Here is a 22293-nt window from a genome sequence, read left to right as displayed (position 1 = left end):
TAGGAGGTCCTCAAAAGGAGTATCTCAGATTCCCACAGTCCCCCGGGTCTCCTGAATGTAAACCTCATTGATTTCAAAAGCCAAACATTCCTTGTACCTCCTCTCTGGTGCAGGTCCCAAGGGTTAGGATGCCCAATATGGGGTGGGCACAAATGCTTCACTTTTCAAGGAGAGGTTCTAGTCTATGAAATCCTTCCCTAGTTTGTGCTGCCGTATGTAGGTTTGGTAAGATTTCCTCTCTTCCTTTCCTATCCCTCTTCCTCCTTACCCTTCTCCTAGCCCTTTTATCTGTTGTTGTGGAGGAAGCTGTTCAGCTAGTTTTCAGAGTTTTTTTTCAGTGGGAATTATTCTATATGTAGTTGTAGATTTGGTGTGTCTATTGGATGAGGTAGGTTCAGGGTCTTTTTATGCTAGCATCTTGGACCACTCTCTCTTTTTCTAACATATCTTAAGGAATCTTAAGAATTTCCTCACCTTAAGCAATTTGGGTAAATGATTTTGTGAGTTTTGTTTTTGTTTGTTTGGTTGGTTGGTTGGTTGGGATTTTCTCAATGGCCCCAAAGACAATCTGACTTTCTCATTTATCTTCTTACAATAAAATTACAGGCATTTCAAGAGATCAGAGATAGCCTGGCCACTCAGAAGCATCATCCCATCCATTAGGAAGAGAACCCAAATTAAGGATTCCACCGATTCCAAAAAAGCAACAGTCTGGAAAAGAAGTCAGTGCTTCAGAGGTGATCTGAATCCAGGAAGAAATGCAAGATGCCTATAATAAAAAAAGTAAGTTTAATTTTTACATGTGCTCTTGCTTGTCTTTTTTGCAGAATTTTAAATGCTATTAGAGTTCACTCAACTGCCTCCCTCCTCCAAGGCTGAATCATTGCTAATGTTTACTAAAGAAAATGGTACTCTGTCTCTTGGTCTTTAGAAAAATTCCTAAGTTTTTTTTCATCTCAGTGAAAAAGGTAATTACCATAGTGGAAGACCTCAGTGTCTTAAATTTTTAAAAAAAAAAATTTTAAGTATTTTATTTTTGAGAGGTAAAGAGAGAGAGCATGAGTGGAGGAGGGGCAGAACAAGAGAGAGAGACACAGAACAGACTCCAGGCTCTGAGCTGTCAGCACAGAGCCCAATGGAGGGCCCAAACGCATGAACTGTGAGATCATGACCTGAGCCAAAGTTGGACACTTAACCTACTGACCCACGTAGGCACCCCAGGGGCTTAATTTATATCATGGGAATTTTTTTTTCTTGGGGTCTTGCTCTTCAACTTACTGGCTATTTGATCTCAGTCACTTTTTAAATCTCCATCTAGCACAGTTTGCTAATCTGTAAAACTATGGCAATAGTACCTATAAGCACCTGATAATTGTTAGCTGTTGACAGAATTATTGTCAGATGAATGTGCTGGCATAGCCTTTCTACCCTTTTACCTGATAACTTCTGGGTGTAAAATGTCTGGTAGGTAAACTACAGTCACATCAATAGTGGGCATTATCATTAAGCCTGGGATTGAACCAGATGTTGAGAAAAATGAAAACATGATCCTGACCTTAAACATCCTAAAAAATTTTTATGTGCATAAAATATATATGCAGTAGCAAAATTGTATTCAATTGTGAAGATTTATTAAACTATACACTTTGTGTATTTTTTATGCATGTTTTTAATCAATAAAAGTTAGAACAAAAAATAGAAAATTGCTATGGCAATCCTATAATGTGGGATGATTAAAAAATAATGGCATTTATAGTCTGGTTGAAATTAGAAATTGGAATTAATTAATTTTTGGAACCATCACACTGATAATAAAGGAGAAATCTTAAATCACCACTAACCTGGTTACCTTATTAACATTGGAATTGGTTCTAAAACCAGATGAAAATCTTTGCCTACTTATAGGATAAGTAAAAGAATTGGTTTTCTCCATGTCTTTACACTATTCAAACATGTTCTCCTAGAAAGCTTTGAAGAAATAAGTCTTACAGCAATTAATTAATCTGTGGTTTGCCAAAAGCAAGAGAGAGTTTTTCTTCTATCTGTAGTAGAAAAGTCCTGGGACAGAATGTCTGACCCTACTTATCATAAGGTCATCCCTGAACTAGTCATTGAGCCAAGGGGGATGAAGCTGCCACTGCCTGGCTTGTAATATCATGGGGAGTGAGAATATTGTGACTGACAGTCCCCAAGACAGCATGTTTTGGGGAGAGAGTGTTTCATTGAAGGAGATGAAAATAGGCAAACAATTCACATCCGTTTGCATAGCACGTAAAGAAGTTTTGACATTCTTTTGCTTGATCAAATTTTCAAAGTGGAGATAAGGAGACTAATTTAGAGATAATTGCTACAATCTGGGTGGGACCAATGAGGACAGCAGCTATGGAGAAGAGATGTGATAAGGAGAGATCTGATGGATGTAGCATCTATAAAAATGCTTGACTCATTGGATGCAGAGGGAGAAATCCAAGGTGACTCCCAGATATCCGGTTTAGGTGATTTGGATAAACGTGGTGACATACCTCTTAAAAAAGGAAACAGGAACAGAAGTAACTTGAGGCGGAAAGGAAGTAATAAGTTCAGCTTGGGACATGTTGATTTGTAGAAAATGATAACGAGTTGGAAAAACATAAATAAAACCATACCGTAAAATTTTTAAAAATAGATAGATTCTTTGAACAAATCTAAGTTTACTTAATTCAAAACACTTACGAAGGAAAAAAAAGAAGAAAAAGACAAGTTCAGTGACTTGAATTTCTTCTGGCAAAACTAGCACTTTGGCTTATTTGGATACTAAAGCAGCCTTGGCCTTCTTCTCTTGAGAGTATCCTTTTTCCACAGCATTTTATTACTACTGAGAATACCTCTTTAAAGAATATCATTTTTCTCATTTCAAAGTATTTCATACATTTTAGAGACCATTTGAAAAGACAAAGTAAAACAATACATCATGTACAATAATAAATACTTTGACAGTCTCTTGTCTCTAACATGTTTTCAGTTATTATAAGTAACATGTCATTATAAAAAATAGAAAAATATATAAATATATATAATATAAAATATATATAAAATAATATAAAATATTTATATAAATATATTGACATATTAATATATTTTGATATATATTAAAATAAATTATATTTAATATATTTATATAGTAATATATATTAAAATATAAATATATATACATATATAGATATAGAAAAAGAGTTAAGATCACTTAAATCTCACTACCTTGAAATAGCCACTGTTAGTGTTTTGTCTGTGTTTTCATGAGTCTCATATATATACACACACAGATGCAAATTTACTTAGATGGGATCATATCATATATGCTCTTTTTATCACGGATATCTATGTATTTTTAAAACTGTTTATTACTTACTTATGTTTCTTTTATGTTTCCTTCCTTTTCTTTATTCCTTTATTTTCTTTATTCTCTCTCCAAAATATCTTACTTACATTAATGATATATATGTTTATGTATATTTAGTAAATTATATATTATGTAAATATATATACATATATTTTATATATGTATGTATAATGGATATATACAAAGCTATGGAGAAATTGGTAATTGTTTTAAATTTGTTTTTAAAAACTAAGGTCAAGGGTGTCTGGGTGGCTTAGTCAGTTAAGCGTCTGACTTCCGCTCTGGTCGTGACCACTCAGTTTATGGTTTCTAGCCTGGCGATGGGCTCTGTGTTGACAGCTCAGAGCCTGGAGCCTGCTTCAGATTCTGTGTCTCCCTGTCCCCCTACTTTCACTCTGTCTCTCTTTCTCTCTTTCTCTAAAATAAAGAAACTTAAAAAAAAAAACAACCTAACATCATATTCTGTATACTTTTCTGTATCTAGCTTTCCTCCCTTTCTCCCCATTGTGAAAATCCTGTCAAATCATTTGTTTTAGGTACCACAATAGATTGTCTCATCTACTTGAGAGTAACTTTCCTAAGAGCAGGGACAGTGTCATATTTGTTTTCTGTAAAACCTAGTATCTCAAAGCATAGAGCAGGGACATAAGAGTGAATATACTGATGTTTTCAATAGCTTGAAGCTAGACTATTGAGGATGAAAATATTTAGGCTGAGTAATTCATCAAAGCTCATTTACGCAAATCAAGAAGTGACAGAACTCAACACCCCATGAAGTTGATATTATTATGTCTTCCTGTTTCATACATGAAAAAAATGAGGTACATAGACTTAAAACAACTTTTCCAAGAACTCAAAATCTGCTGATTGCATAGTACTACACCCCAGTCTCACAAATGCCAACAAAATGTTTTATCCCTCATGTTCTGTGAAATAAGTGTCAGTCATGATAAAATCAGCACACCCCTCTTGGATAAGAGAATAACTGAATCTTGAGGACTCAGATCATGCTCTTTACCAGGAGCTTTTCATGCTTCTCCAGCAGTCAGTTTTCCTCTTTAGTGGTCTTTTAGGTGAGTACTGGACATGAATTTTCACATTTCATTTACAGAAGAGAAGATGGAGACACAATGAGGTTATTTTATCAAGTGACATGCAAGAAGTCAGTAAAGGAAAGAGACAAAGAAGCCAGTTTTATTGATCCCCAGGCTACAATTCTGCCTCCCAACAAAACCTGAATTCTGGAAAACCCCGTTCAGCTTCAGTTTTGTTATAAAAGTAAATCTCAGCACTCGGTTATTTTATGGCTTTCAGGAGAAGAAAAGCAGGAAATGTGGTGATGCTTCATTAGGGGCTGGTACATAGCTGGGAATGCAGAGTCAGGCTGTGTCTCTCCTGAGCTGGGTGTGCTGCACAGATGGCCTATATCAGAACCTCCCAGAGAGTTTGTAGAAAGGAAGAGCCTGGATCCACCCACTGAATTGGAATCTGGAGGATGGAGCCTGGAATTTAGGGGATGAACTATGGGATACACTTTTAATAAACATGTCAGATAACTTTCATACATAGTAACAGTTGAGAACAATTGTTATGCCCTTCAAAGGACTCTTTTAGACATCTTGGCTTAGTGGGAAAGGCAGCCACTTACTGTAGACTCTTGGGGAAGTTACTTAAATCCCCAATTCTTGGTTTCCACATCTATAAAATGGGGATAATAGCACTTATTAACACATGAGGATATCATAATAATAAAAGTAAAATATGTAAAGATTCTGGTACTTTATGATTAACTATAAATGGCATTAGGCCCAAATCAATCATATTAGAGAGAAAGCTTGTGAGCTTTTGAAAACATGAATCTGATTCACTTGGTGTCACTTTCAGTTTGGAAAGAATCTTGAAGAAAGGAAGTTAGGAATCCAGTGATACGCAGTGACTAAACTCAAATGAAGGTCAAGATCTTAAAACTCTTTATGAAGCACCATCACTCCCTCATGGCATTCTTTAGGAGCAGATGGAGGGGTAACAGGATGTGAAAGCAGACCCATAGGCATGGAACAGAGGATGGCAGTTGTGAAATACATTCAGATGGCATGGTGCTGTTTAGATAATGATGGTAAAACTATGTTATGTTGGCCCCGGTGCCAAATGGTGAAGCAATGATACCAGGACAACCTGGAAAATAGCAATATAAATACAGAACTTAGGGAAAATATGGGGATATGCCAAGTTAGGGAAACAAAAAACAAAAAACAAAAAAGACCCAGAATCTTCATGAATTCTAACTTTATAAATGCATGTGATGGAAAAAGTAGATCCCTTTTCACAAAAAGGGAAGCAACTAAAAAATGAAATTTAGAACCCATTCTAATGAGCACTGTAAGAAATTTTACCAAGACAGCTTCTTAGACATGACTAGAAATAAGTCACAATCTTCCATAACCTTAGAGATCTCAGCAGTGGAAAGAATAACTAATTCTCTTAAGGCCTCTTTCAGTGGGAACAACCCCTCTACCCCCATTTTATAATAACACGGTAGAATGCTAACTTTAGTCTTATTTAGTCTTAAGTCCATTCTGAAATAAGAATATTAATAAACTGTCATTTCCATTAATAGGTTTCCTATGTTGTGCCTCTTGTTTTATGTTCTGTTATGCATTGTTCTTTAATACAAAAACAAATTAATCAAAGATGGGGAAGAAAATGTTAAGTACCATTTATTGAGTTCTTAGCTAAGGCTAAGATTTTTATTTCTGTTGAGTTGTATGAGTTCTTTATATATTTTCAATATTAACTCCTTACTGGACACATGATTTGCAAATATTTTGTCACTCAATGGGTTGCCTTTTCATTTTGTTGATAGTTTTCTTCGTTGTGTGGAAGCTTTTTAGTTTGATGTAGTTCCACATGTTTATTTTTGCTTTTGTTGCCTTTGCTAACTGCTATTATGATGCTCATTTTACTTATGAGGAAATTAAGGAGCAGGCTCAAAATCATTGAACTTGTCAGGGTCAGAGGAAGGATTGGACCCATTCCTCCGTCTATGCGCTAATTACCATACATAGAAGAGGGGCCACTCATGTTGTTGAATAAGAAGAATTTCTCCATCAGTGACTGGAGAAACCCTGATTGTGTTAGATTTTGTTATAAATCCACTCCTATGTTTGCCCTGCTTTCTATTCCTGGAACCATTCCCTCAGAGACCCAAAGGGTAACATTACGGCAATGAAATGAGCCATCTGTCACTGAATATTTTGGCTGCAAAGCTTTATTTTGGATCTAGTAGGCAGGAAAAAGACCTGACAGGGATTCTGCAGGGTGAAGTCCAGGGCAAAGGTCTGGTGATGACATTGCTGGTGAATGAAAATCCTTCTTTCCTACCTTTGAAGGTTTCCACGTGCCTGCTACCCAAGTTGATTATGATGATCTTAATCAGGAAATTGATATGATATTATCAGGAAATGATTTCCTCAATTGTCATACTGCTTCATTTTTGTTACCTGGAATCAGGGACAACTTACCTAATGACATAGAGGGAAAAGAAATAAAACATTTTAAATGACTTTAAAAATAATTTTCGGCCTGTGGCCAAGAATACCTAGAATATTTTTATTTTTAGAAGTTGATAAAATTATGCTTACATTTAGATTTCCAAAATTTATTTTTGAAGCAAGGTTTTCTGCTTTGATAAAGTTTACTCATTAAAAAAAAAATGGAATTTCACAAGGCTTGCATTTCAGCTTAGGAAACCATGATAGGTCAACACTTTGTTTTAAATTGAATGCAGTGACTAAGGAAAAACACTTTATTTTACTTGCATGAATATATCAATTATTAATCAAAATCAAAATAAAAAAATACATGTTTAATAACCAGAAAAAAAATTCTGACATTGGCCTCTGAGATATAGGAGCGAGGGAATGTGCTTACAGGAAACTAGTTAGGAGCAACTTTTGTTCCAGTTAAACAGGAAAAGTCACCTTAAAATTCTTACTTCTATTAACCTCTCAATTTCCAACAATGTGGCTGTCAATTTACCATTTATAAACCTGGGATCATCTTAACCTTATAGGTCTTGGAATTTGGGTGATATATAGGCATTAAATTGGGGATATCTCCCCAGAACATCTCAATACCATGAAAGTCATCATCACTGAGCAAATATTTCACAAAGCATTTTTTAAAATGCTTATTTATTTTTGAGAGAGAAAGAGAGAGCATGAGCAGGGGAGGAGCAGAGAGAGGGGGACACAGTATCTGAAGCAGGCTCTGTGCTGATAGCAGAGAGCCCGATGTGGAGCTTGAACTCACAAACCATGAGGTCATGACCTGAGCCAAAGTCGACGCTTAACTGACTGAGACACCCAGGCGCCCCCTTCCCAAAGCATTTTAACACTTGCTAGTACCTTGCACACCTGCAAGTGTGCCTAATCCAAGGCAAAATATTGACCTAAATATAAAGGAGACATAAGCCATTTTGAATAAGCAATTTAGTAACATAAATAATAAATGTTGTATTTTTATGATGTGTAAATGGAAGAACAAAGTGCATGAAAACAGGATGGTAAACAAAAGGACTTTGAAAGTTACAAGTTTAGCCAGGGAAGAAGCAGTTACTCTTTGAGGAAAGGACAGGTTTCCTTGGTAGGTGGTGTGATGCTGAGAGAAGTCAATCACAGGAGCCACTTGGCTTGGCAGAGAGTGAGGGAGCTCCCGACAAATTGCTCACAGAATGGCCAGAAGCAATGCAGACCTAGTTAGGGAAGAGCTATAGCGGTTAGCTCTAGTGGAGCCCGATGGGTCATAGAAGGCAGTTAACGGAAACGATGCTAAAGGCTCAGGAACTGGGGGTTAGGGGATGGAGGGCAAGATGGCTCAAAGCCAATGGCTGTGAATAAAGGATAGGATATCAAGGGGTTGCTGAATTAAAGATGTAGGGTTGGCAGGACAGCTATGGTTTCTTATTTTTTGTAAGGTAAGTTTGTATATTTTAGTGTCTCCTAGAACTATGTAGTAAGGAAAATTGGTTGCTAAAGTAATGTTGCAACATTCTTCAAAGGACATTGAGTCTTTATCATGTCAGTCTAAACTTTTAAACTTGACACTTCCATGTCCAGAAAGTTAGACATGATTCTCAATGTTATTTCTAACAGTTTCTGGCTGTACTTATAATATCTTGATCTTTTGAGGATACAAGTCTAACAATATTGTTATTAGTTCTGCTTGCTAGGTGTGGTAGGCAGAATTCTAAAATGGTCACCCAAGAATCCACAGAACCTCTGGAAATGGTGTATTATATGGCAGAGTTAACCTTTTAAGAGAGAGGTTTTTCAGGTACAACTAATCTAACTGCATGAACCCTTAAAAGCAGGGAGCTTTCTCCTAAAAATGGCAGAAAAGAAAGACAAAGAGATTCAAGACCAGAAGGGGTGCCTGAGTGGCTCAGTTGGTTAAGTGTCTGACTCTTGGTTTTGGCTCAGGTCATGATCTCACAGTTTGGTGAGTTTGAGCCCCATATCAGGGTCCATGGTGACCGTGCAAAGCCTGCTTGGGATTCTCTCTCTCCCTCTCTCTCTGCCCTTTCTCCACTCGTGCTCTCTCAAAATAAATAAATAAACTTAAAAAAATATATTAACAAAAATAAAGATACAAGAAGGGTTTCATGTGCTATTATTGGCTTAAAGATGGAGGGACCACATGATGAAGAATGTGTGTTGTCTCTAGAAACTGAGAGCCATCTTGGGCTGACAGCTAGCAAGGAGATGGAGGTCTCCATCCTATGATAACAAGGAGCTGTGTTTTGCCAACAATCTGAATGCACTTGGGAACAGATTCCTCCTCAGAGCATCCAGATGAGAGCTCAGCGCAGCTGACACTTTGACCTTGGCCTTGTAGATCCAGCCAAGACCACCAGACTTTTCAACCCACAGAACTGTGAAATAATAAATGGACACTATTTTAAGTTGCTAGTTTGTGGCAGTTTGTCACACAGTAATAGATAAATGTTATCTGTTATGTCTAGGCAAATGGGACTCCTGCCTGAGTGATGGAAAAAATAAACCTCATCTAGGCATTCATTCTAAATTTCCCTGATCCTGTGGCTTCATCTTATATCACATTTGGTCATTAGCATATATTCTACTTTGTCGGGCACAGGAATATGATGATGCCTCTGTGTATTTCTTTCTGACAGCCTGGAATGAATGATGCTGCACTTAATTGTGTATCCACTGGTGCAGGATTTAGCTCCATGAGAGCAGAAGTCAGTTTCACCAGCTGCCCTGTGCAGGGAAATCATCCTTGACAAGCTGAGATTTGCCTCAACTGTCACTCACTCTTTGAAATTCTTCTCATTTATGGAAGAAAATGTAAAAACAAAAATACATCAGAGGCTGTTAAAATTGGGGTGTTGCAGAAGGAAAAAAGACCCTTTACTCTAACATCGGCAGATTTTCAAAAGGTTCCTAGGGAATGCAACATTAGCAGCTAATGCACTTGGACGCTTGTGTTCAGGAGAATATATGCTTCTTACATATTCATGAGGGAGCTTCAATGTGCATACATCTCAGTGTTAAGGAGAGTCAAAACAAACTAAATCTGGAAGGTTGTCCCACATTCCCTTTAGAGCTAGGACTGTGAAGTACCCCCTGATCCAACCTTTAAAAACCTTGATCTAGAACAGAAAAAAAAATTCTAGGAACCTGCTTTATGTTTTATTTTCTTTCTTTCTTAGTTGGAGGTGAGAAAAGAGGCGAAAGCCCGAGCAAAACCATTATCTTCAGGCCTGATAAACTAATAGGTTGATGTTACCCTAAACTCTGCTTTGAAGGACCCAACCCCATCTACTGGGTGAACCAAGTTGAAGCAATCATGAGTTCCAGTCCCTGCTCTTTTCTTAAGAGAAAATAAGAATTTCTCATCTCAAAAATGAGGAAAGTAATACTTAGCTCATAGGGCTGTCAGGAGAGTGAAGTAAGAAGTATATGGAAAGCCTTTAGCATTGTACCCGGCATTGTAAGGGCTCCATGGAGCAGTTTATTGATGTTATTTTTACCTCCCGTTTCTCTGGAGGAGACACAGGGTTGTGTGCCTAGAACTCACTGGTTAATTCCTGATGCAGCTTTTGCAGTGTAAGATTCAGTTCTTTTTTTTTTTTTTTTTAATTTTTTTTTTTCAACGTGTATATATTTTTGGGACAGAGAGAGACAGAGCATGAACAGGGGAGGGGCAGAGAGAGAGAGAGGGAGACACAGTATCAGAAACAGGCTCCAGGCTCTGAGCCATCAGCCCAGAGCCCGACGCGGGGCTCGAACTCACAGACCGCGAGATCGTGACCTGGCTGAAGTCGGACGCTTAACCAACTGCGCCACCCAGGCGCCCCAGATTCAGTTCTTATAGTTTGCAGTTAGCAATGACTGAGAAGCACAGGAGTTGTAGGACCTGATGAAGATGGAGGGTTGTTAGCTTAGTTAAAATGTGTCACACACTTTCAGTTACAGCACTACTTTAAAGGCAGTGTTTAGAAATGATCGATAAACTTGTGACAATCTGCATACATAACTATATATTTGGAAATACACATCCAGATGACCATTATTATTGATTATAATACAGGGTGATATAGAGGAGTACAGAGTCCTTTTAGAGGGATTTTGTAGGTAACTAATGTCTACATCAGATTTCATAGTTTATAAAATCTTCCACAGCCATTAGTATAACAGTCCTTTTGGGTTATAACATCTCATAAGCATCATCATCTTCGTTGTTATCCTCATTAATCATTAAATGAATGATGACATTAAGATTCAGGAAGGCAAAATGACTTGCTTGAACTTGTTTGTGCTTTAAATTCCTAGGAGAAAGAAAGAGAGAAAGAAAGAAAGAAAGAAAGAAAGAAAGAAAGAAAGAAAGAAAGAAAGAAAAGAGAGGAAGGTATGGAGGGAGGGTGGGGGAGAGAGAGAAAGAAAAGAAAAGAAAAGAAAAGAAAAGAAAAGAAAGAAAGCAAGAGAAGAGGAGAGGGGAAGGGAAAAGGAAAGGAAAGGAAAGGAAAGGGGAAAGGAAGGAAGGGAAAGGGGAAGGAAAGGAAAGGAAAGGAAAGGAAAGGAAAGGAAAGGAAAGGAAAGAAAGGAAAGGAAAGGAAAGGAAAAAAGGAAAGGAAAAAGGAAAGGAAAGGAAAAAAGGAAAGGAAAGGAAAAAGGAAAGACATTCCTAACGACTAAGATTTTTTTCCCCCTTTCTAAATACTCCTATAAAGGGGGTGGGGTGCATGGGTGGCCCAGTAAGTTGAGCGACTGACTCTTGGTTTCGGCTCAAGTTGTGATCTCAGTTTGTTGGTTCGAGCTCCATGTTGGGCCATGTGCTGGCAGTGTGGAGCCTGCTTGGAATTCTCTCTCTCCCTCTCTCCTCCCCTCCCTCCCCCATCTCTCTTCAAAAATAAATAAATAAACATTTAAATAGATATTCCTGGGGCACCTGGGTGGCTCAGTTGGTTAAGTGTCCAACTTCGGCTCAGGTCATGATCTTGTGATTTGTGGGTTTGAGCCCTGCTTTGGGCTCTGTGCTGACAGCTCAGAGCCTGGAGCCTGCTTTGGATCCTGTTTCTCCCTCTCTGTCTGCCCCTCCCCTGCTCTCTCTCTCTCTCTCTCTCTCAAAATTAAATAAACATTAAAAAACAATAATAATTAAAAAATAAAAAGATATTCCTATGAAGGGCAATTTACTTCCAAGGAGTTATTGACACATTCAATTGGGGAAGAACAGATGAATTTTCGTATGTACCAGGACACCAATTAGAGATAATCACTATATGATACAATAAGTTATAGCAATCTAAATTTGTTATCAAGACAGGTAAATTAAGAAATCTGTTCCAAACTTCAGTGTGTTTTGTAATTAAGAATATGATTGAGATATGGGGTGATGTTGGACTTGTGATATTTAGAAAGAAGGTGGAGCCATGCAATGAGGTTCCTAGATACTTCTATTTCTCCATAACTCATTCATGGCATAAATCTCTACAGGAAAGAAAGACATGTTTTGAAGTGCACTTTTATTTCTAGTTGTATATCTGTGGCCATGGAAAAATAAATTTTGTGCCTGTAAATTCAAAGGGTTGGAAGAAGAGTCATATTCACTTAGAAGCTCATTTATAACAGCTTCATAATTTCAGAGTTTTAAAGTTGCTTCCATACAAATATATCTCATCTGTTTTCCTTCCTCTGTCCACATTTGAAACACGTGGAATCTTGGTAATAAAACCTCTAAGGGCAATGCTATTATAAACATTGTAGGGAAAAGAAGTTCAGGGACTTCTTGGAGAGTGTATCTTAGGGAAGGGGAGATCCTACCCCTTTTCCTTGGCGATACTGTTAGAAATAACAGATTAGTTACTTGTTCAAGACGTTTGTGGTTTTTTTTCCCTTCTGGCAACTACTCAGCTATTGCTTTGCCTCCAATAGAAACCATCTCAGTTTCTACACAGGCATCTGTGTTCTGTGGTTCCCAAAGCACAGGACCTTGGGGAGTTGCCTCACAGTTTGCCATAGGTTGATCTTGTATTAACACGTACATTTTGATTTTTATAAAAATGATAGTTCTACACAGTTAACTCTGGTGCAACTTAGAATAATGCTGCAAAAACTTTGTCACTGGACTTTTGCCTTGGTGGGATTTGGAGAATATAGCACAGTCAGAGAAATCGAAAGGAATCTATCACCTGGGGGGAAGCATGTGTCTTTTTGATAAGCAAGGAAGTAATCCAGTATGTTCTTTCCCTCAGGGTTGGGGAATGATGGGGGAGTAATTCAAGAATGTTCTGATTGGTAATATAAAATGGGCACACAGAGAAGGCTGTTTCTGGAAGAGGTGAGCTAGGATATACGTACAGGTCCTTGGGAAAATGATAAGAGGAGCTTAGCTGTCAGTAGATAGGCTGCTCCTAGGTCACAACCCTCAGTTTGTTGTATATTTTTATGTTATTCAAGTATCTAAGTTAATAGGAAGTTTTGGTCTATATCTTGTGATTAGAAGAAGAAATTTACCCATATACCAGGTACTGTTCTGGGGCTGATGAGAACCAGTGAGCTGCGTGACCAGTGCCAAATATAAGTCAGGGAGATTGGGTGTCCAACGAGGCAGAAGGAGGAGTCTAGGACTCTCTCTCAAGTGAACCTAAGGTCAGGAAGTTGCCTCAATGACTTATCTAGATCAGTCCATGCATAGTGGGATATAAAAATGGGATTGTTCTTTTTGTATTACTGAGGGATTAAAGGCACAAAGTACCTCACTTTCTACATTTAAAGTGATGTCAGGGTGTAGTGAGAGATGCCGGTGCTGAGAACCAGCCCTATAACCAACCACCTTCCCTGCCTTCCCTTCCCAGCTAAGGTCCCCAAATAAACTGCGTGTGTGTGTGTGTGTGTGTGTGTGTGTGTGTGTGTGTGTGTGTTGGGGGGGGTGGTTGGAGATAAAATGCTGCCTTTAAAAAGGTGCTATCTTTGTGGAGAGAAGTTTTTCTTTCCATATACTGTATACATTATCACCTCCCAAGGCCAAGGAAGGGATATCTCAAGATAATTGCCAAGACAGCTTGTGGGGATGGGGTGGGTGGGGTGGGGTGAAGGTGGGGGTGGGTAGATGGGGGATGGGAGGGGGCAGGGTGCCTGAACTTTTCTGCCCTCTCCACTTCCACAGACTCAGAAACTAGGATCTCTTCATTGAAATTTGAGTCCCATTAGACTGCTGAGTGCCAGTTGTTCCTGGGGCAAATAGATAAAGTTCTGCAAAGAAACAGGCCAGGAGACCAGATTGCATAGACACAGTGGTTCTTCCTCTATTGACAAGGGCATGAAAATTGAGTAGATGGGGCTAGGCTATATTCTGGAAGATGAATTCTCTGAAGCAAGAGGCCATGAGGCTGATGGCCAATGGTGGGAGCTAAGAGTGGGTGGCCAGAGTCCCCCTTCCAAATCTGCAAATCTTGCAGTGGGAAGGCTGGTCCTGCAAAGAACCCCATATGTTTTCTACACCAGTGTTTGACTCTCAGACACACAAACAGCAACAAAAGTTGCTGTTGGAGAAACAGCACTGATAATAGTGAGAACCACAACTTTGCTCCATCAAATAAGGAGGCATTGACCCATTCTTTCATTTCTCACTGCTCTAACGCTGGAGGAGCCAGCACCTAGAGGAGGAAGGAATGAGGCCTGCTAGAACAGATCAGAAATACCTCTTCCTAAGGGCCATCTGTAGTCCCCACCACATACATTCACACATTCTCCTTAGCCTGAGCTAAAGAGAGAAAAGGAAAAATATTTCAATTCAGCAACTGGAAGTTTCAAGACAAATAGTACTGTGTCTTAAACACTGGAAATAGACTGTTATAATAAGTGAAAGTGGCTGAAAATACTTTTAAGGCATTAATCAGCAAGGAGAAAAAGGGGAGCATCGACAGAAATATTTAAATATTTGGAGGCAGTTATTTATTGAAAGAAAGAAGATGTTTTTGTTTACACCCAGAACAAATTGAAGCTCCTCAGTAAACTGGGGAAAATGTAACTGGGCAGACTGAAGGTGATAAAAAAAAAATACAGTGCAGCAGCTAAGCTGAGTCCTACCAAGAAGGAAGAGTGAAAAGGAAAAAGATGGAAAGGAAAAAGTGCGTGTGTGTGTAGGGGGGGGCGGGGAGTAGGAGAGTCTTTTATCTGCTTCCACCAAGGAGAAGTCTGTGGAAGCTTCCATAATGGGCCTCAGGAACTGCCCTCAATGGAGACTGAGTCCAGAAGGTAATTCTTAAGTCTCTTGTATGACATCTGATCGTTCAATAATAAACAAAACCAATGGCTGCTCCCTTTCATGATTGTCATTTAAGCATATATAAGTGTCTTCCTCTAGACTGCACATGCAAAGTTCTTCATTGAAATCTTTCATGACTTGTATCCCTTTCTCATGCTCTCTAAAATGTGGTCGCTTTGGCTTTAATATATAGTATTTTGACACGAAGCATTTTCTAAGTCTTTCATTTCCCTTCATGCACATAAGTGATCATTTGATGTCCTGCCTTGAATGTGAGAAGTGGAAGCTAATTCAATACTACTGAACACATTTACAAAGGAAAAGAATTTTTAAGTAAGTTTCCCAACGCACACAAATAGATGAATGGCCAGGATAAATTCTTTCTCCCATTTCTAGAAAATGAAATAGGAATAGATTCTTTCCACTAAAACAGAAAGTTTATTTCTTACCATTCTTTACACTTGTTTATGCCAAAAAATAAGAGTGGCCACTGAGATTGTCTACATTTTGATAAAACACACACACACACACACACACACACACACACTTTTGTTTTCTTGATCAAGAAAGTGTTATTTGCCTCCACACTTCCAACCTGGCTAATTGTAATTGTCAAGTTGCCAAAATAAGTTACCCTTAAATTGAGAATTTTATTGGAACAGTCATCATAGATGGCTGCCATACAGATTGAAGGGCCACAAATACATCATCTGTAATGCTGGGAGGAACTTTCCTGAAGAATATAAATTTTACTCCCACATGATTTTTACTTTATGGGAGACCATAACTTCTGGAATTCCTAATAAAGAAGGAAAAGAGGGTTGTTTTTAGTAGATGCTTTTAGAAGGAACGATTGAATGTATTCTGCCAAAATGAACTCTTAAAGACTGTGCAGGTGCCTCATAAATACCTAGGTTTAGCCTATGTCAGGGACACATTTACTACTTTGATACTATGAATAATATAGACATTTACTATCCAGTATGACTCTGTAGTAGAACTTACATCAGGCACACTTAGATCACAGGAGCTTAAAAAAGCTAACTTTTTGGTACACTTGAAAAAATAAAGCAATAAGATATACTCTTGGCTGTGGATTAATGACTGTTCATAGAAATCAGAGATTTTCCTTTTTTCTGCTCACCGCTCTTCTTAAATGAAATGACAAGTCAGCATTCACATGCATATATTTAAATAAACACACACACATAATTTTTTTCAAAGATCACAGTGCTTTGAAAGTATTGTTGGGCACCTGGGTGGCTCAGTTGGTTAAGCATCCAACTCTTGATTTTAGCTCAGGTCGTGATCTTGCAGTTTGTGGGTTTGAGCCCCGCCTTGGGTTTTACACTGATGGCAAGGAGCCTGCTTGGGAGTCTCTCTCTCTCCCTCTTTCTCTGCCCCTCCCTCACTCACGTTCTCACTCTCTCTCTCTCTCTCTCTCTCTCTCAAAAATAAACAAATAAGCATTTTGAAAAAGTATTGTCTTATGGGTTCTTTATTCACAAACTTCTTTTTCAAACATCAATGAGGGTTGTTTTTTCTGTTAAATAACAACTATAGTGAACATTTGCAGTGAGTAAATTCTTCAAAGCGATTTATTTTCTCTTTTTTCTTTTGGGTATTCTGGAAGGGTGTTTATTTGCTCCTGTCAAGTGCACCTCTGGAGAGGCTGGACTTTACAGGCGTAAAGGCTGTGAAACTAACCTCAGCTATATAGAAGTACCAAACTTCTTTGCTCGAGTACCCAGTAAAGGAATTTTCCTAAAAACTATGCACTTTCTCAGTCATTTTTAAGTTGACATCTAAATTCACTTTAATTGTTAATTGAAGGAAATTCACTTTTTTGTTACTAGGAAGTAGAAAATACTGAACATCTTGTAAAATGAAATAAGAGGAGGATTGACTGTAATTGGATAAATATTTCACAATATGATTTGATTAAATATATTTTAATTACCTAACTGGATAAAGAACCCTGAATAGCAAAGAAGCATGTAAAATTTACAGCTATGGGGTTTTTCAAATGTTTTAGATTTTTTTGTCCTATAAAGTTCTGTAAAGTACTCCAGTTACATTGAAAAGGATCAGTATCATTGATCTGTATTTGTTAATTATTGTGAATTCAGAAAAAATTTTAGGGGCGCCTGGGTGGCGCAGTCGGTTAAGCGTCCGACTTCAGCCAGGTCACGATCTCGCGGTCCGTGAGTTCGAGCCCCGCATCAGGTTCTGGGCTGATGGCTCAGAGCCTGGAGCCTGTTTCCGATTCTATGCCTCCCTCTCTCTCTGCCCCTCCCCCATTCATGCTCTGTCTCTCTCTGTCCCAAAAATAAATAAACGTTGAAAAAAAAAATTAAAAAAAAAATTTAAAATAGGTTAAAATAACTTCTTTTTTAATGCAAACTTCATCTTTTTTAAAAAAAATTTAAATTTGAGAGAGAGAACCAGCAGGGGAAGGGCAGAGAGAGAGGGACAGATGATCTGAAGCAGGCTCCACGCTGACAACAGACAGCCTGAAGCAGGGCTTGAACCCACGAACTGTGAGATCATGACCTGAGCTGAAGTCGGATGCTTAACCGATTGAGCCACGCAGGTGCCTCCATGCAAGCTTCATCTTAACAGATGGGAAGATGGGAGATTCTCTGTGTTTAGGATGCCTTGATCAATCATGATAGGAGTCTTCTTCCAAACCAGTCTTTCCCTGTTTACCTTTGTTTGGGGCCTTGGAGACTTTTACAACCCCAGAGAAATGCCCAGTAGTAAGATTTGATGTGTATATGTGTGAAGGCATGCCTTTCTTTTATAAAAGAGGAGAAGGACTGTGGAGAGGTAGCCTCATTTTCAGGCAAATCAGTTTTTGGAAAGAGCATATATGAAAGTTGACGATTTGGAAATTTAGTCCCTTAAAACTATTTGTGTAGGTAACCCCGAGCAAAGCCCAGTGTCAAGATCACCTATCTAGGCAATATCTTTTCTCATCTCTTACAATCGAGTACAATTTTATAAGGCATACCTTGAAGTGAATCTTGATCTACTGCCAGTCCTTGCTCTACTTGTTGCAGTAAGATTGACTAATAAACAGGTGAATAATGACAACATCATGATTCAGCGGTATGATGGTAAATGTTTAACACCTGGCTCTTGCAGAAGGAAGGAAGCCTGCTTTATAGCGTTTGCCCATGTCTGTGGTATAAATACTCCCACCATGGACTATTTCAAGCTACAATATGAAGTAATCTGGCTTGCAAAATACCTGAAATTCACTATCAGCTCTCAAGCTCTCATGAGCTGGTCTGAGCCAACTCTAGCACACCAATGTGTCATGATTTATTAATTACACTATTCTGATTAGAGTCGGCTGGAGAAGCAGTGGGTTTGCAGTCTCCCAGGATTTTTCAAAATGCATGCTTACATTTGCACACTTATAAAAAAAACCTGATACCTCTCTTCAGGTTTCCACCTGACACCTCTATTGCCATCTGTACCATTCTTTGGCTTTGTACCTAGAATGATGACTGACCTGTCTTTACTTGGTTTCAGCCCCTACTGTGATTTTATTCCATGTGTGTGCAAACCATGTTTTGTTCCTGGTACCAAAATTATGTAATTGAACAAATGTCTGCTTCCTAATATGCTTTACAAAATATTGTCGTTAAGCTGGCCCGTTTTATTCATTATCTTTGCAATTTTGGTTTTATTTGGGGGTATTTATAAGATACTTTTTCAGCCTGAAGATACCATTATATTTAATGGGTCATGACCCTTTGATTTAATCCCTTGGAAGCAGAGCCTGAGATAAAGATTTGAGTGCAATTTAGAGGTGTAGGGGACACCAATACGGGAGCAGGGAAAGAATACAGGGAAGGGAAGGCAGCTGATTAAAGGTGCATTATTAAGCCAGCTACCACAATGAGTGACTAGAGCTTATTCTTGTGGGTAAACACATGCCTCAGAATTACCCTGCTGAAGAGATAGGCTGCTGGGGCATTTATACATGAGTCCCTGAGAACCATTGGTTGAGAGCTGCTTCTGAGGGCTGTTTCTGAGGTTGCTCATCCTGGCTTTTCCGTGGTAGCTTTGTAGGCAGATTGTCTTTTGGTCCTGGGAAGTGTCCTCAGGCCAGAGATGCAAATATTGGCAGCTGGAAGAGGACCAAGGAGGAAGGGTGGGCACTGACCCAATGTCTGCTTTGTGTTAAAACTTTTGCCAAATATGGGAGTGCTTCATTAGTATTACCATTTTGTCTAAAAAAAACCTCCAGTTTCTTATACATGTACATGGTACCTAAGGAAACCAAACTCAAATCAATCACATTTTGTCTTGACCAGGGTTTCTTACATTAGGCAGGCATTTGAATCTCATAGGAAAATGACTCCAAAGACAAAAACCAGAGACCCCACTTATTCTTAAATGCATCAAAACTTGAGAGCCATTTCTTTAGAAAATGATTCCCAAATATTGGTCCACCCAGGGGATGGTGGGAAGTTTATTATGAAACAATTATCTGGGGTTATTGTATTGAAAATAGATCCAGGGTGCACCTGGGTGGCTCAGTCAGTTAAGCATCCAACTCTTGATTTCAGCTCAGGTCATGATCTCACAGTTTGTGGGATGGAGCCCCACGTTGGGATCCATGCTGATAGCACAGAGCCTGCTTAGGATTCTCTATTTCCCTCTCTCTCTGCTCCTCTCCTGCTTGTGCAGGCATGCATGTGCTCTCTATCTCAAAATAAATAAATAAACTTAAAAAAAGTAGATCCATGGATGCTCTCCAGTCCTCCTTTCTTTGGAGGTGTGGCTTCAGGTATATTTGTTTGTTTAAATCATCAAGTGATAATAATGTACAGTCTGGTTTGGGAAAAATGGCAAAAAAAAAAAGTCAATGCAGTGGTCAGAGGGCTGCATCTACAAGGGCTGGAACCAGGGATGATTTCTAAGCAAGAAACTGTAACTATATTTTTAATATATATGTCAAAATTTCTAAGGGCCTGGTGGAGCAGAGTGTGTCTTTACCCTATCTGGCAAAATTGGAATTAACAGTGAATGCAGCTATATTGCCTGGTGGTAAAGAAAGCCCACCAGTTCTGCATCTATGTAACCTTGCCCTATCTGAGTGAGTGTGGACTGACAGGGAGGCACTTACTAGACTAGTATTGCTGCTTGCAATCTGGACCAGAACAGTGACCAGATCTACTGTCCCTTCCAAAGGTGGAAGTTTGGGTGTAAACGGAGAGAAGGGAAAATAGTAGGTATGGGTAAAGGAATGAATACTTGGGTTATGTAATGAGGGGGATCCGGTGTTACATTAACACCTCAAAAAAGGCTCAGAGCAAGAGAAGATATGTCACTTGATATGGTGAAGCCATATATTGCTGGCATTGCTATTGCTTTTGGAACCTGATGAGATGGGATGGAAATCTGAAAACCTGAGCAGCCTTAGTTTAGGTGACATTTTCATATGATGTGATGATGATGAACTAGATGGTTATTAATGAATGGATGAAATTCTAGTAATGGCGAATATTTTTTGGCTTTTATGATTGTTTTGCTATTAGGGTTTGTGTTTGAGGACCAGGGTATGGACTGTGATACTGTGATTTGTAATAAGAAATATATATTTGGTCTAAGTCCCATTTTTAGAAAGGAGCTGCTAAAATCCTTTAAATTTCTTAAGTGAATAGCGTGATGAAGGTGTCTTGATATCCATAACAAACACTTTTCAACCACACCTGAGTTTATGTTAATGAGATAACTTTTGGACAGCACCTGAGGGTGGGGGTTGGTTGCCAGGGGAACCTCCTTCCAGAAGGAAAAAGAGGCTAGAGATTGAGTTCAGTCACTAATGGCCAGATTTAATCAATCATGGCAGTGAAATGAGGCCTCTATAAAAACCCAAAAGAATGGGGTTTGGAGAGCTTCCAGGTTGGTGGACATATAGAGCTTTGAGCAGAGTAGCACACTCAGAACATGGAAGCTGTGTGCCCCTTCCTGTACCTTGTCCTATGCACCTCTTCCTTGTGGCTGTTCCTTAGTTGCATCCCTTTGTCATCAACTGGTAAATATAAGTGCATGTTTTTGAGTTCTGAGAGCTGCTCTAACAAATTAATCAAAGCTGAGGAGGGGTTCATGGGAACCTCCAATTTATAGCTGGTTGGTCAGAAGCACAGGTGACAACCTGGACTTGTGGTTGGCATCTGAAATGTGTGTGCGTGTTATGGGGGAGGCAGTCTAGTGGGACTGAGCCTTTAAACTGTGGGATCTGATGCTGTCTCCAAGTAGATAGTGCCAGAATTGAGTTGAATTGTAGAACATTCAGCTGATGTGAAAGAATTCCTTGGTGTGGAACCACACACACACACACACACACACACACACACACACACACATTGGAATTGTCAGAATTTTAGAAACAGGCCTGGGAATGTTTGCCAACTATGCTTAAGCACTTTAGAGGAAATCTTTTTCCTTTGTCAGTGACACAGTTGATTAATACTTTGCCTCCTATTCACTTTCATCTTCTAATACATGCCCTCCCAGATTGTCTGCCATAAATATGGAGTACTTTTTAACTTTCTATTACACAGACTGTTTTCTCTTTTTCTTTTTTGTTCATTTTTATTTATTTTTATTTTAAAGAGAGTGTGAGCAGGGAAGAAGGGCAGAGGGAGAGAGAGAGAATCTTAAGCAGGTTCCATGCTCAAGGTGGAGCCCTACACAGGGCTCAATCCCATGACCCTGGGATCATGACTTGAGCCAAAATCAAGAGTCGGATGTTCAACCAACTGAGCCACTCAGGCATCCCTGGACTATTTTCTTAAAAGTTAAATTAAATTAAATTAAATTAAATTAAATTAAATTAAATTAAATTAAAAGTTATATTAAGGAAGACACTTGTTGGGATGAGCACTGTGTGTCATATGTAAGAGATGAATCACTGGGTTCTACTCCTGAAGCCAACACTACACTGTATGTTAACTTACTTGAACTTAAATAAATTAAAAAAAAAAGAAAGATAAAAAAGAAAAGAAATTTTGCTAGTTATTGCAACTCTTCTATGAAGTCTTCCCTGATTTCTCATTCCTTTGGCCTTCCATACTCCAATAAAAGCTTTCCTCATGGCA

At 38.7% G+C, this 22293-nt stretch overlaps 1 protein-coding gene across 1 annotated transcript in view; it reads left to right on the top strand.

Annotated features, from left to right (window-relative positions):
- Positions 1–604: 604 nt before the first annotated feature.
- LMNTD1 (lamin tail domain containing 1) overlaps positions 605–22293 on the top strand; it is a 287151-nt gene continuing 265462 nt past the window's right edge. The window contains exon 1 of the mRNA XM_032593935.1: positions 605–783. Coding sequence (XP_032449826.1) covers positions 766–783 — 18 coding nt within the window. The 5' untranslated portion in view covers positions 605–765. The remainder of the gene's footprint in view (positions 784–22293) is intronic.

This window comes from Lynx canadensis, chromosome B4 (assembly GCF_007474595.2).
Source record: "Lynx canadensis isolate LIC74 chromosome B4, mLynCan4.pri.v2, whole genome shotgun sequence".
Classification (NCBI taxonomy): Eukaryota; Metazoa; Chordata; class Mammalia; order Carnivora; family Felidae; genus Lynx; species Lynx canadensis.
The sequence above is the reverse complement of the archived record's forward strand: the minus strand, read 5'-3'. Positions and strand labels throughout refer to the sequence as shown.